Raw genomic sequence first — 16107 nt, 5'->3', positions numbered from 1 at the left:
CCAGTAGAGCTCACCTTCTCTCTCTCTCTCTCTGCTAGTCATGTTCCTTCTCAACACTGTATTATACATTATTTAAACATATTGTCTTTAAGCCAAGTTAAATATGAATAGGAATCTGAACATAAGATATACATTTTACATTATACACTGTTTCTGAGGGGAATTAATTGTATTACCAAAACCATAATTGCATTACAAAACCCACAGCATAGAATATATGTAATTTATATATATATATATATATATATATATATATATATATATATATATATATATATATATATATATATATATATCTTGCAATTCCACAATGATCCCGTGGGTGAAGTATATAAGAGATCCTCACATGAAAATGAAAGAAGGAGTTACCAAGACTTTCAACTTTTATTCCAAAGTCATCTTCAGGGTACTGAACAATTTTAAGAGAACAACTTATACAAGATAGCAACATGAGGCCATAAATAATAAAACAAGTCAACAACCTACTTAAGTATGCAAATAAACATTGTTCAAAACAAAAGACATACTTAGCGGAAATATGCAGTTACTAAAATCACAGTACAAAACTATTTGTTTGTAAAATATCTAACAACTTGTTTAACTTTTAAATCATCAAGAATCAAACTTTTTAACAATTCGTCCATCTTAAAAAGACCATCGCTCATATTCATGTTACTAAAAGAACTAATGAGGCAACCTTCAACTAACAATCTGTCATGCATTGAACTTCTAAAAACGACTCTAACTGAATTCCAGTCTATAGGGTGTTCAAAATCCCTCACTTCTTCTTTCACCCATCTTACTTATCAGCTAAGAAAAAAAAATCTCATGCTCGATTCCCCGGAACGAACCAGCACCAAAATTGCCATTTCCCATTTCTTCAGAACCAATCAACAATTAGTGCCAGTGCCACCTCACCCGAAGGGGCACTCAAAGTCACTAGTGGCGCCACCTGCCTACCGGCCCATTTCGTTACACAATCACTACAATTGGAGAATCAAACACATGAAGAGTACAGACAACAAGATTGCAGATGTCCTATCCAGGCATGAGAACTAATGACCAATAGTGGTTTCCTGTCCCCACCGCCCCCACCCTGGCATTACGTGGCACTCCGTCCAGTCCAGAGTGTAGGGTCTTGTTATGTCTGCCTCATCAAGGCGAGGTAACTGCATGACTTGGAATTCACAACTTTAGGAATTGTTCTAGTAATAATTCTTTAACCCTATTTTTACGTTGCTACACTGATTTACGACATACATATTCATGGAATCCATTTGCAATAACATCGTCTCCCAGAAACTCTAATTTCAAAATAATTAGTGCAACCAGAGGAACTTTAATGACAGAAAATACCATAGTCAGTAAGATTAACTTGTTTGTAGACATTTACACCAATTCAAGCTGCGACATGTCAACTTGTGAATTTTATGGATGGTACATGATTATTGATTGTATGAAAGAAATCAGGGATATTGACATTGTCCTTTACAATACTTTTACAATACAAAAGGAAGATTATTGATTGTATTCAAGAAATCAGGGAGATTTGCAGGGTATTTACCATGCAAAAGCAATCGTCCACATATCTAATCCAAAATTCTTTAGGAATAGACTTCTTGGAATAAGTCAAGACTTGAAGAATTCCATGGCTATTTTGGCCAACTAGTAGGGGAATATTGAGTGGTGTTTGGCTCATTGCACATCGGAGATCGTTCGCCACATTAGGCCTGTCCATTTTCTTTGTTTTGATTCCGACTAATGCTGAAGACCCTACTTCACACAGGTAAGTAGAAGAAAAGGGGACCATTACTTGTAGGATTCACTGACTGATTTTCTGGTAAACTGAAAAATATTTTATCCAAACATTTTCCATACCAAGATTGGTAAAATCATCCTTTGCCACAGAATTAAACTCATTTCGAGGTACTGTCCTTGTAAGGCTTCTGGAACATCATCAACTTCCAAAGAAAAGGGGCTTCTGGCAAAATTGAATGCAAAACTCTTCTCACTGATGGTAGGGAAATAGCGTTGAAACTCATTTCCCAGTCCTTGAGGGTGATCTGCAATCTCGGTTTAAGGCTGTCACTGAAGTTCTTCTCATTCAAGAGCTGAGCAGAGAGTGTGGGGAAACCAATTCATAAACAAGATTTAAAATTAAAATTTACTTATGTTTAGAATTTTTGACGTTTGGAGATATTAATTAGAAAACATATCATGGAAGAAGTGATAATATTTTTTTGTCAAGTTTGCAATTAACATCACAAATTGAAAAAATGATAGGCACCATCTGGTAACCCTGCTTGCGCTCCCCTTGGAAGCTTCTGGCGGCCCCCTAGGGGTGCATGGCCCCCAGTTGAAGAATTACTGCCTTAGATTATTTTAAGTGTCATTATGGGGGTGAATATTTATTTTTGTAACAAAATCTTGTAAAATTCTGTCCTGCCTTGTTCACTTGTCCTTTGCGACATAATGATTGCTGTTCCTTAGGGTAGGTCACAGAGCAATTATCATGAGGCTACTGGTAATCCCCCATCATGAGGGATTTAACAATATTCGCTGGTCCTTTGAACCGGATATGGCCTAAATGATCAGATTTCAAACGTCGACAGGTGGATAACAGTTTTTTAGAGTAGTCTCGAGGCAACCGAACTGCTGTTGTGGAATTGGAGATAAGATCTTGCAATCACTTAATTAAGGGGGGAATGATCTAGCTGAGACTGAGGGTCTTTATTGAGAGAGTAAGGTTAATTACAATAACCGCATTATGCAACTGATTCGAGGTGAGCAGGTGTGACAGGTCGGAGAGAACTAAGCTTAAGTTTCCTTTCATGTAACTGTAATGGCTGTGTCATTTTCCTCGCAACTCCCTTAGATTGTTTGACTTATACACCCTACCTTCCTTTACAGATTAGTGGTAATGTAGTTAATTGACCACTCTCCCACTCTTCAAAATTGCGGCCTCCATTGAAACCCAAATCGACTCTCTTCTTGTTCTCCTCTCCAATACCTTGGCTCACGAACTTGAAGCAACCTCCTAGAATAGCATCATGTAACTGTGTAAGAAAGTCTATTAGAAAGAATTCGAGCTGATGAACAGCAGCTGCTAACCTTGATGATCACAAGTGCCACTAAGTTGGAATCAAACACTGAATAGAAATTAAGACAAACTCTTGATGAAGCTTGTTGTGCGACCATACTACTTAGTAACCAAATCGGTACAGTGTCTAGCGCAATGCAGCCTACAAGGTGCCTGCCTTGATTGAAGGAGTTCCTGTTACCCATGTTATGGGGAGAAAAGAGCGAATTCACTAATTTTAAGGAGCTATTTAATGTGCACATACATCAATACTCTGATCTAGATAATGTGACTAGATTCACAAATCTATTGGGATCTTTAGTGGGGGAGCTGCTCAAGGTGGTGCAAGCCCTAAGCATAACTCTGCCAATTATAAAGTAGCTCTTGATTTGCTAAATAAATATGGAAATCAGCATCAGATGCTTGTCCTATTGCGTCAGCAATTAACCAATATTTTAATTCCAAAGTGCAATTGTACTGAATTGAAGGACTTTCATATGAAGCTTACTGTGTTAATCGAAAAGATTAAATGCTTAAGCGAGTCTGCGTTAGATCAGGGAATGTTGTTGAGCCTGATTAACCAAAAGTTATCCCAAGGTCATGTATGCCAAAAGATTGTGGAGGACATATGCAAGTGCGATTACACCTCAGACGAATTGTTCGAAGTGTTAGACTTTCTTATTAGGTATATGGAAGACGATGCATTGCACAAAGGGGAAGATCTGTCATGACTCTTGCCACTAAAAGGGTCAGAAACTGGCACCCCTTGAACAATGGTGTGTCCATTTTGCAACGGGGATCATTCCGCATTCAGTTGCTCTAAACCCACGAGTGCTGCAACAAAGAAACGCCAACTAGTGTTGAATCGTTAATGCTTCAATTGTCTGGCCTCAGGACACAGTAGTAAACAATGCAGCAGTAAGAGAAACTGCAAGCTGTGCAATGGATGCCATCACAGCCCTGTCTGGGAAGGTACTGATAGTAAGTCGTGGTCTGGTGCACCCACCACAACCAATTCCAGTTTCTAACCATCCAATTGTCTGTTATCTCACGTCAAATTGTCCAATCACTAGTCGTAACATAAATCAAGGGAGTCTTTCTAAGGGAAATAGAGAAAAGCCCTGTGTAAAGGCAAAGGTGGTAAAAGATAAGCCTTCAGCCAATCTGCCTTCCACCTTACTACCCATAGCAACAGCCATTTTGTATGTGCATGACCAGCCATTTCAGACTCTCAAATTCCTAGATGCTGGGAGCCAGCAGAGTTTCATTTCTTAGTGACTGGCGCGAAAATGTAACTTACCAGTAGTCAAGTGTGTATCTCTTAACATTGCATCCTTTGGCTCGCAAGTAGTCAAAGTGGAAGCGATATTGTATTCTGTGAAATTCACATGGGAAAGAGGGTCATTATGACTAAACTAGTAGCTCACGAGGAAGTTGATAACCTATTCACAAGACCTGCAACAAAAAGGATGTGAAGTGGCCGTTGGAGACATTAAGGGAGAAGTTTCAAAGAATGTCAGTTTATTAATACGGTTTGGACAAGGTCAATGGGATTAGCTTGTTTGTAACTCATAATGGGGTTTTGCCTTACGGGAAAGTACCTCAGTGGGCCTTACAGGGGGTAGATGTATGAACTGTTTGAACCAAGCATGTGTGTAGTTAGTGGAAACCAATCAGGATGTAGACGTTTGGTGGAAACTGGATATGATTGGTATTGTCCCGCATGAATAGTTCACCACATCCAAACACAAAGCAATGGAAAAGGTACAGCAAAATATCATTAAGACTGAACAAGGTTATCGCGTGAGCTTGCCATTCCGTGGGTCAGATTGACTGAACAACAATTATCGAAACGCAGTGGCGCAGCTAAACTTGCTAGAGAAACTGAAAAAGATCCTGTTTACAAAGTCGTTTTTCAGAACATCCTTCAGACACATCTAGAAGCGGACTTTATCAAAGAAATACACAATGCACAGATAGAAGGATACTACCTGCCTCACTTCAGGGTAAAGAAGCAAAGTTTGACTACTACTCTCTGCACAGTCTTTTACGCATCATCCAAAACCAAGGAGGAATTATCCTTAAATGATTGCTTGTACCCAGGGCCAAATATGGTCGAGATGCTTTATCATTTGCTACTGAAATTTTGAAAGAACCCTCTTGCTTTAACCTCAGACATCTTCAAGGCATTCCACCGTGTATTGCTTGATCCAAAATATGCTCGTTTTCTTTGCCGCAAGATGCTGACACGAATGGTTGCGAAGGCCTTCACATTTAAAGTAGTCGTTATGGCAACAAGTTCTCAGAACTCATCTTAGGGAGAAGGGTAAAGAAAAACTCGTTAGGTCATTTTATGTTGATAACTACCTATAGACGCATCATATGCTAAAAGAGATGGGAAGGGAGTACATAGAGGTTAAATCTCAGTTAGATGAAGCTCACATGCTGTTGATGGGGTGGGCAAGCAACAACGAAAAGTTCAATTGACAGATTAGGGGGAAGGAACTAGTAGAGATCTCTGCCTTGGGTATGAATTGGGAGAGAAGAAAGGACGATCTGAGCTTGAAACCAGGTACGGGGATGAAAGCGAATGAACAGGGAAACTGGCTTATAAGAGTTAATGTCATTGCTCTTGTCCAATTTTGATCCTTTGGGCCTTGTGAGTTTAGTTTTTGTATAATGGGTAAAATCTTCCTACAGAACTTATGGGAGGTGGGAGTGGGATGGGATGACCTATTGAGTAAGGAGAAAGAAGAGCAGGCCAGTGGGATATTAGAATTTATTTACATTCCCTCCTTGAAGTTTAGGAGAGGAGTTATTTTAGGAGAGTCAGAATAGCACATTTTCACTGATGCCTCTGGTAAGGCATACTGAGCCATAGGATACACGAGAGAAAAGGAAGGACAGATCAACATTCCAACATCTAAAATGAGAGTGATACCTAGGAATCAAGCCAAACTAGCCGTACCCAAATTAGAACTGTTAGCCTTTCTGTTAGGTCTTAGGTTAGGAAAATACTTAAAGAAACTTTTAGAGATTCAGAAAACTTTCCTTTAGACAGACAGCGAAGTAGCTATGGCCTGGGTGGGCAGCAGGGAGGGGAATAAGAACATTAATTTTTTAACTGGGTGGAAGAGATCAATTTTCTCCAACAAGAAAGTGACATTGAGCTCGGATATGTACTCACCAATTGTAACCCAGGCAACATTCTGACCCGAGGTTCAGTGCTGAAGAAGTCTGGCAGTAACTGTCTGTGGCATGAGGGACCAGCCTTTCTTCAGAAGACAGGCTGAGCAGACCCACCAATGAATGTTAATGAAACATTGACCCAGAGCCAAGTACATATTGTAGCTGCCCTCCATGAGCTGAGAGATGAAGGGAGGTTAATTACGCCCACCGAACTTTGGGAAATGAAGGAGAGTAATGTTGATTTTGTAACTTTAATGGGAACAATGAAATATGTTTTGAAATTTACACGCCGCAAGGCAAGCTAACCTATATGGAGCAACGACACAACTTACCCTTACCCATAGTATGTGACTGATTAGAGAATGGGGTCACAGTACCCGACCACATTAATAATTTTATTGTTCAATTAGGCTTGATAATGAGAGTTGGAATTGTGTATACTCGAGGTAGGATCAACAATATTGTAGGGCAAAAAATGTATTTGATTTTGTTACCCTCAAAGGGGAAGTTAATTCTATTGTATCTTAGACACCTCCATGTCACACACATGCATTGTGGAATTAATAAGTTAATGACCATTTTCTGACAGGAGTGTTGGATTAAAGGATTGAGGGCCATAGCCAAGCATGTGGTGGGAGTATGTAGAACCTGTATATTAGCCTTTAAACCTCTTCTCAGCCATCCTCCACCTCCTCCCCTCCCAACTGACAGAACATACCTGACACAACCCTTCACTAACGTTGGGGTCGACCACACTGGCCCCATATGAGTTGAAGGTGGGGATAGGGTACCTCCTCATCATCACTTGCATAACCAATTGTGCAGTTTATCTGGAATACTGCAGCAGTCTGGATGCCAAAACATGTGTATTGTTACTTAGAAGATTTGCTGCTATACACAGGACACCCTCGAAAATATATAGTGACAATCCCATGACCTCCTGTGCTGCAAGCACCTTAAGTGAGGTGTACGAAGATGTCACCCGACACTTCTTCCGAGAAAGGGGGATCTGATGGACCTTCCAGACTCTGAGGTCTCTATGGAAGGGAGGCTTCTTTGAAAGATTGATAGGAGTGGTAAAGCACATGCTGGAGACTACCTTACAGCGTAACGTCTTTCAGGAAGAGCAGCCTTTTCACCCTTGTTAAAGAAGCCGAAGCCGTCGTCAAAAACCACCCTCTGATGTAAGTGGGGGATATATGAGGGAAAATGAAGAGCTCACGCCCTCTCACCTAATTTGTGGTACCAAACTCTAACTAACAAGCAATTGAAGCATCAGTACTTTCATCTCACGAAGCCCTTGAACACTTCAAGTGGTACTGGCAACAGGGCTACCTGAGGTCGCTTCAAGAGAGACAATGATTTTAGATAGAGCCCAGTGACTGTGCTGCGCATAGGCGACATTGTGTGGGTAAAGGTGGAGCAATGAACGCGCATTTAATGGCCGTTGGGCAAAATTGTTACTGTTTGTCCTGACAACTGTGGGGTAATGTGTTCCTTACAGGCTCTCTTCGAAGGCGAGGGGCATCTGAGAGCAGTGGAACACATCGTGCTGCTGGACGTGAATACCCATGATGATGAAAGAGAAGCCAGTGAAGAAGAAATCGAAGAGGAAAGTGGATCAGAAGCAGGCGACCTGAATGGGTTGGAAGATAGTGTAGAGAGTAACTCGACAGACTGAGAGACTCGAGTAAATGAAACCGAAACCAGTTGTTCAAAATGGTCTGAATGGAGTGGACAGTGCTGGTACAAGACCGATAAGGAAAGCCGCTATCAAGCAGAGACAGAAAATGTTGGAGTGGGTAAGAGACAGAATAGTGTAGTGTTGAGTGTTGATTTTTTCAGAGGTGAACTTCAAAGAGTGGGAGCTGATAAGAGACCTGAAGGTTTTAGGGCTAATTCATAAGTTTATGTCTCGTGATTCCAGCAATGGCGGATGGCAGATGCTGTTGAGAGAGTGAAGAAATGTATATGTATGCAGTTGTATTTTGCTCTATTCTTTCTAATGTATCATTGTATGAGTCATAATCTACTCATGGGTGAAAGGTTATCCCTCAAGTGTCTCTGTACAGAGAATTATGTTATTTAACTGCTGTGACTTTATACAATCATTACGTTTTCAGGAGCATTAGCAGAAACTGTGCCATTCTGCAAAGAGAATCTCTTGCTATTGAACTAGCGAAATAAAGTTTACTCGTTCTGACGAACACAGTCAATCATTTGTGCTAATGGATGCTCGTAGTGACGAGCCATGAATCTTTTGTAATTCCCGAGGGAAGACAGATATTGCTGGTGCATACCTTACACATTACCTTTTCATGATTTGGATTGATAACCCTTACAATGTTTAGAATATTGACGTATTCCTTTCGCATGATTTTCAGCATTATATCAGATTGGTAATGATACACCCTTACTTGCAAGGTGTATTTGCCTACATTATTGATGACTTGCTTACAGCATTATTGATTGCTTATTGCCTATAGATGTGTTACATTATTGATTACATTGCTTATAGCCTATGGATTGCTTATTGCATATTATTAATTGCAAGGCTTATTACCTATCAGTGTGTTACTGTATTGATTGCTTGTTTATCACATTATTGATTTCATTGCATATTGCTTATCGATGTATTGCCTTACTGATTGATTTGCTCCTTAATTTTTTGTCCATTCATATGTTGTTGGTTGCAAACCTTTGTGCATTGTCAGTTTACCTGGTAATGTATTGACTATTTACATATTGTCCAATTGAGTAGTGATGCATTGCGATTGTCATTGATTATGGAATCTATAGGCTTTGTACTTTCTGAGTTAGTCAAGTGATCACTCTGATAGGAACATGTGAGTTGTCGTTGTGAGCTGGACTCGAGCCATAGAGCTGCGAGTGAGCCTTGGCCACGGCCATCGTGTTCATGCGGCCATTGTGTTCATGCGCCCTGCCTCACCAGTCTAAACCTTCCCTTCCGCCTCGGGTTCCTCCGTCTCTTGAAGGGGTAGAGGATGTCGTGAAAAGGCAAGTGCACAGTCTTTCCTCAACTTGAATCTGATGCGCCCCTGAATTGGAAGTAATGGAATACGTAGCTGGGTCTCTGTGCATTCGTGCGTATTTATCTGTATTTGGGAGTTTCTTTCAACCAGGTGGTGGGAAATGTTTCTTTTCATCACATAAATTGTTACTGAGCTATCCTACTGGGACCAGGGATCGAATCAGGGGCATTAGAGTAATGCCTAATTGATCATACACAATGCGCCAAAAGTGAAGGTGAGATCCTTTGTTCACCGAACCTCATCGAGGTAGGCTCCACATAATTTCTCTCTCTCTCTCTCTCTCTCTGGTCGCCGGCTAGATCATTCGCCACCATGTGCATTCATTAGTTAATTGTATTAGTGTTCATTGAATTGTGCCCTTCTGCCGAGTAACGTAACTGTAAGTAGAGATGCCATGTTCACTGACCTGCGCTGACTATTAATTAATGAATTTATTGGTTTTTCTTTAGTAGAGTTGATCTGTGAATCTCTTAGGGGCCACGTGGCCGTCCCCGAAGGCAATCAGTATTTTGTAATATAAACGTATTTGCTTTAGATTATTGTAAGTGTAGTTATGGGAGGTGAATATTTATTTTTGTAATAAAATCGTGCTTTGTTCACTCGTCCTTCGTGACAGACCGATTACCATTCCTTAGGGTATGCCATATAGCCATTGTCACCAGCCTACCAGTAATCCCCCATCTTGAGGGATTTCACGACACCAACAATATGAACCTATCAACAGGACATTGGAAATCGGATGACATCGACGAATTATTCCTCCGGCCACTTCTCAAGCAGGTGTTCCAGAAAATACGACCACCGGACGCGGTGCCAGACGGGAGTTAATGAAGCCAAAAACAAATTTGGCTTGCCCAATATTATCAAGTAATTGATCTGTAGGAGGCAATAAATTGGGGTAATTGCCAGGCCCCCACTGATGGAAAATACGTTTCCGGTAATCTAGTACACATCCTAAGAGAGCCATCTGGTTTCTTCACTAACATACATGGAGAACGTAATAACTTTGAATGGACTATGATGTAATTAGTACGTGTTTGCTATTGACTGGCATTTATATCCATTTGTTGCAATTAAAAACCTTATGACTGACTTTTTCGATATGTGGGGAGAAATCAGTTAACACGTCAGCTACTAGGGACTCTTGGCCAAGACCGAGCCTTCGGGACATCATGGATAAAAGAAAAGGCAGCTTTGCAGTACGATGCAGGTTCTCAGCTCGGAAGTATAAATGTTTGTCATGAAATTGAGTCTTAACGGATGCGGGTATTTATGAAAGATCTTCCTTACAAAGAATGCCATGAATCTCGATTAGATTCTTTTGTTCTTTGTAACGGGAGCGGAATACAAAGATCGCTAATGATCAGTCAACTTTTGCGTTGAGTGCTCTGTGAATTGAGTAAGAAGGATGGACACCAGATTATGGATAAGTAGCTAGGCATAGAAATGGGCTGATATTTACCGAAGCACGAATTATTATTATTTCAAGTAGTGTTTACAATGAACGTAGGGAAAAGCTTCTTGCAGATATTTTATTGGTACTTTGATCATTCAAGTGCTGCTCATCGCACGAAAATGTCCCTTGTGGTGGCATTTATATGCAATGACGAGAGATGTAGAACTGTGTACTGTAACTCGTAGCACAGAAGTTCATGACAGCAGTCGTGGAATAAACTTGGCGGGTAAAAAAGACTAGTATATTATGACTTTTACATCTCTTGTAAGACAGATAACCGAAACTATGAGAGTGACAGCTGTGATCCAAGGAAAACTCGAATATGAATTTAAGATACCAGCATAATATTGTTTGGTTATTTTCAGAGAAAGGGCGCGAAAGAGTGTGGCCCCCGGGTGGGGATACCTTTCTGGCCAAGAATGTTATCGCTAGTTTGTAAGAAGGATGCCTCTAATATGGACGGCCACGAAATCCCCCTGTTTCTCTAGAAGATAGCGAGCCAGGGTTTTATTCACACCTGAGAGCGCGAACGGCTGAAGGATTACGAATAATGCTGAAGTTGGATGCGTTTGCTATGAAGAAAAAATTCTACTCGTCCTTTCATACTGTCTGGCCGCTGGACTTTCCCTGTCACAGTTCTTGCGTTCGAGAGGCCAGTCATCATTATTTTCCAGTATCATAATCATAATTACGACAAACACATATGTGAGCGCTAGTCATTAATTAGGATTTATTTTTCTCCTCCGCCTCTGCACCTACCGTCTTAATTTTTGCCAAATAGTTTCTCGTATTTTAACTTGCATACTAATGAGATTCGTCGTGAATCAAGTTCCCCACACTAAACACCGACGCAGATGGAATTCATTTCAATTTATTTTGCAACTAATATAATACGTAACCGTTGCATTGGTCATTCTCATCGAACATTTGTTCCTTATTGATGAGAATGATTTCAACTGTAGAGATGGGAAAAGCTAAATCAAATCTTATCATTATATTTAAGCTTGAAGTTTTTCTGTCTGTGTATCTTCTTTCTTCCATGTTACTCTCACACTCTCCTAACAATCGTTTCATAATACGATTACCAGGGTTTCCTCTTATTACCACCTTCCAGACCTCTATACCCTCAGTTTTCCTTTCAGCGCTGAATGACATCATTGGTCCCAGCACTTGGTCTTAATCTCATATTCCTTCAGTGCTGCCTGTTTTGCATTTCTGTGTTTGGGTGTGGCGTTAAACGAACAGTATCTCAGGCAACTTGGCGAGGAGGAAAATTCAACAGAGAACAATGGCTTTTTTAATTGTTGTATTGTATATCCCCAGCACACGCAATACGGACACACACACACACACCTAGTTGCTGCTTTGGTCATGCAACAGGACGTCAATTTATCAGTACAATTAACGACATAATACTGTGCAGTCTCTTCCAAATCAAAAGCTGATTTTTCGTGGACTGAAGAAAAGTGAATAGCACAGCCTTAGGCCAAGTTTTGCAAGAGCCCAACAGCATAAGTAACTGAAAGTGGTTGCGATTCCTATGGTGCATAAAAATCAGTATTAGAGGTTTTTGCAATTTTTCCACATAGTCACAGCATATTTGAAAAAAAAGTCAGATTCGTGGTACATTAGCACAATGATTTCCGATGTAATTTCCCGACACGATGTACTTACTGATTGCCCTATAACTATTAATATCATTTAGTTTTTTTATTCACGCCAAGAATTCGCTTGCATGCAAAATATACCGGAAGGAAATAGGAAATACACCGACACTTATAAAAAACATCTGTCCTCGCACCGTACTTCTAGTGGGCCCTCTGCGGTGGCCAGTGGCTTTAGGGAATGCGGGCCCCTGGTGTCGCATCTTTTAGCCAATTGTCCGTCCACCTTATTTGAAGTCAGCGGGAGAAAAGCTGTTCTCGCTCTCTCTCGGTAGAGTAAGACGCAGATTTCAGTTCGGTTGTCACAACAGGTCGGGCTTTCTCTTTTCGAAATCGTTATTCACAAGTGTTTTTTTTTCCTGAAACCATCCAAGCAGATATATATTATCAGCAATCATTGCTGTCATGATAAATAATGCCAGATACATAGGATTCTGATACAGTATCAATTCATGAACCTGGAAATTGACAGATGTCCGGGAGGCTGTACGTTTTGGTGTGAAGACAATCTGTTATGTAGTTCATCGACAGACAACGATTAGGATGAGCAGTATTGCTCACAATAATAATAAAGAAATCAAAATGCAGAGTTGTAAGATCAGACAAGGACAGCTGTAGTGATGGCATAATTTTTAGATAACGAATTGTAGCAGTGGAGGGTTTTGGAGAAATCAGGATGCTGCAGCGCAAGTACAGAGTAGGAGGAGGAGGAGGAGGAGGAGGAGGAGGAGGAGGAGGAGGAGGACTTGATGGCCGAGGCCGTTATCTCGAGGAGGGGGGGGGGTGTGGGGGGGGGGGGGGGGGCGGTGGTAGGCGTGACTGTAATAATTTAGCGTTGCCAGAATCTTTGAGATTTCCTTAGTTAGTAATCTAGGTTTCTGCAAGTTAGTCAGTCTTGGCATTTCGTATCTTTTTGACATTGAAGTCAAAACTTCCATTGACCCAGAAACCAGTTTACCGACATTTATTTTCATATAAGATACTGCGGTCACTTTGGAATGGACGCTTGAAATGGATGTGTTTTTTCGCTGGATTTTCCAGGCTTTCAGTTGTTTCCATAAATTATGAGCATGATTTTGTCTATGGCAGTATCTGCATGAATAAAATAGACTCGCTGTCACGTTCCTGTGTGAAATGAGCCAAAAGAGAAACGATTATGTATATTAAACCTGTTAGGGAAATTAGTATAGATTTTGGATGGCAGCCAAAATACGCGAAATACAGCATATTACTCAGTAGGAGTGTAGTCATAAAAAATTGTGCTGTCTAAAATAATACAAAGAGAAATTCTAATTTCAACAACTGGAATTTCTGGCAGTTTGGAAGATGCCTATCTGGCAACTCTGGGGCCAAACCCTCCTCCATCCAATAGGAAAGTCTCCTCACCCAAGACCAATCCAGGGCAGGAACTCTCGGTGTACAAACTACACTGGCGTACACAGGTACGCACACATTCCCACTCTCGCAGTTGGGTTACTCGCGGTCATAGGACAGCGAAAGCAAGTCTAGATTTGTTAGTGCTCCTGAAGTTTCAAGACCTCAGAGATTTGGACTGACAACGTTCTACGTATTTGTCGAGGTTGCTACACCTCGGAGGGTTTTCGTCGCCATGGGACGCCTCACTTTATTTCTGTAAGTACTAGTGACTTGAAACTGGTCGTGCTGAAGGAGGGCTTCGTAGTTACTACACTTTTTCAGTTACATTAACACATCGCATTTGTATCTTGGAGAGATTTCCTTTACCAAGTCCTGTCGAGGTTTTTGGTGGCGGTTCTATGATTATAGTAGTCATAAAAATGAAGTATAACAACAATACGGCAGTATATACAGGTTATGAAATAAAACTGCTATCTCCACATTCCCATGAGTTTGATGAAACTACTCATTTTCCCTTCATAATGGAGATCTACAAGTTACACCATACAATGCGTCTGCTGCTTGTAGTACCCTCAGGGAAAAAACGCCTTCCACCTCTGTAGCGCTTGACTTTCCATCCACATGAATACTGGAAGCATTATTTTTCATCTTTCCTTTTGTCTGCCTATTATTACAGCTTACCTCGTAAATTTGTAGGATTTCTATTCTTCAAGTGACTCAATTTCTGGGATTTCTATTCTTCGAAAGACAACACATGAATGATTCCATCAGCGTTCATAATAAGTTTTGAATGTAATGAGAACATTTGCTTCCATTTCAAGAAAACGTCAATAAAAATTCAGAATTGTTTAGAAGTTATTGGTATTGATGATTTTTGTTAAAGTCTAAAATAAAGAAAGGAAAAAAAGGTTACTACAAACACATAAGAGCTTCCATTCGCTTACATGTTTTAAGCTGAGTAAAGTACGCAAGCAGAAATGGGACAGTAGCCCCTTTGGTCTGTATTTAGAAATTATATGGACTCATGATTTCATTACGTATCGTTGCCACATAATTGTGGCCTCTTATTCACCAAAAGGTAAAGTTTTAGTGCACAAGGTAGTTAGTGTTCATCCTTGATTCAGCGGTTCTTTAATCGATGACAAGCGTTACTACGGATTCTCTTTTTCTTTTTCAAACGACCGCATATCACATTGCTTCTGAAAGGGAATGAATAGATTCATTTAGTCACGATAGATCCAGCAGGCGCGCATAAAGTACATTCGACAAAAGAAAATGAGGTACATGTCCGGGATAAATTTTAACACGTCAGGGACAACAATGTATTTAATATGGAAATTCGGTGTTGTGGATACATCTCGTGAGATCTAAAATGGAACCCTAGATACCAATTTGCGCAGTTGCTTCTTCAGGCACCCCCCACCCCCCCACCCCCGTCAAGAGGAGAGAATCCAAGTTCCCAATTACTCGTAGAAGACATTCCGTTGTCACTGTTTAGCAGCCTTAGAGAAAACTGGAAGGGCAGAAATTCTACTCAAAAGATTAATTGATATGACGTCGTATCTGCTCATGCAGACAAATGCTCTCCGAATTTGACCCTACATAAAATGAAGGACTTCAGGAAAAGGATCTTCTGAACTAAGGTCAGCTTGGTGGAAAATGCATCAGGAACATGCCCATATTTAATATCTATATATATATATATATATATATATATATATATAGATATATATACATATACATATATATATTATATAATAACATATATATATTACATGGTTGGCAGCATTCTCGTCTTTCAATTGAAAGACATGGGTTCGAAACTGATGTGAGTTAGAAATTTATTATCATGTCAAGATTAGCAAACCCATTATTTTTCAAGACAATATTATACCACTTACTTCGATTTATATATATTTATGTGTATATATATATTTATAAGTAATTCGAAGTGGTACAATATTGTCTTGAAAAATAATGGGTTTGCAAATCCTTACATGATCGGAAATTTATACACACACATTATATATATATATCTATTTATATATATATATAATATATATATATATATATTATACTATATATATATATATATAGATATATTATATATACTCCTGCACTTCTTTTCAGGAAGGTTGTAATCTCTTAAGGTTAGGGACTAACCTTGGGTGGTCAGTAGTTGATTCATTTACAAAAGTATCTCCTTTCTTCCATTTTTCATTGTGTTAGGAACGTTTTGTCTTTGTCATTAAAAATGACGCATTTGGCTAAATCAGTGTGTGGGGTCAG

General features: G+C 40.0%; 1 protein-coding gene across 1 annotated transcript in view; it reads left to right on the top strand.

The window, feature by feature from the left end:
- Window positions 1–13847: 13847 nt before the first annotated feature.
- Window positions 13848–16107, top strand: part of LOC135222057 (transmembrane protease serine 11F-like) — a 70652-nt gene continuing 68392 nt past the window's right edge. Inside the window, exon 1 of the mRNA XM_064260199.1 lies at window positions 13848–14073. Within this exon, the coding sequence (XP_064116269.1) occupies window positions 14051–14073 (23 nt within the window). The 5' untranslated portion in view covers window positions 13848–14050. The remainder of the gene's footprint in view (window positions 14074–16107) is intronic.

Source organism: Macrobrachium nipponense, chromosome 3 (genome assembly GCF_015104395.2).
Source record: "Macrobrachium nipponense isolate FS-2020 chromosome 3, ASM1510439v2, whole genome shotgun sequence".
Lineage (NCBI taxonomy): Eukaryota > Metazoa > Arthropoda > Malacostraca > Decapoda > Palaemonidae > Macrobrachium > Macrobrachium nipponense.
Note: the sequence above shows the minus strand (reverse complement) of the source record. Positions and strands in the feature narration are given on the sequence as shown.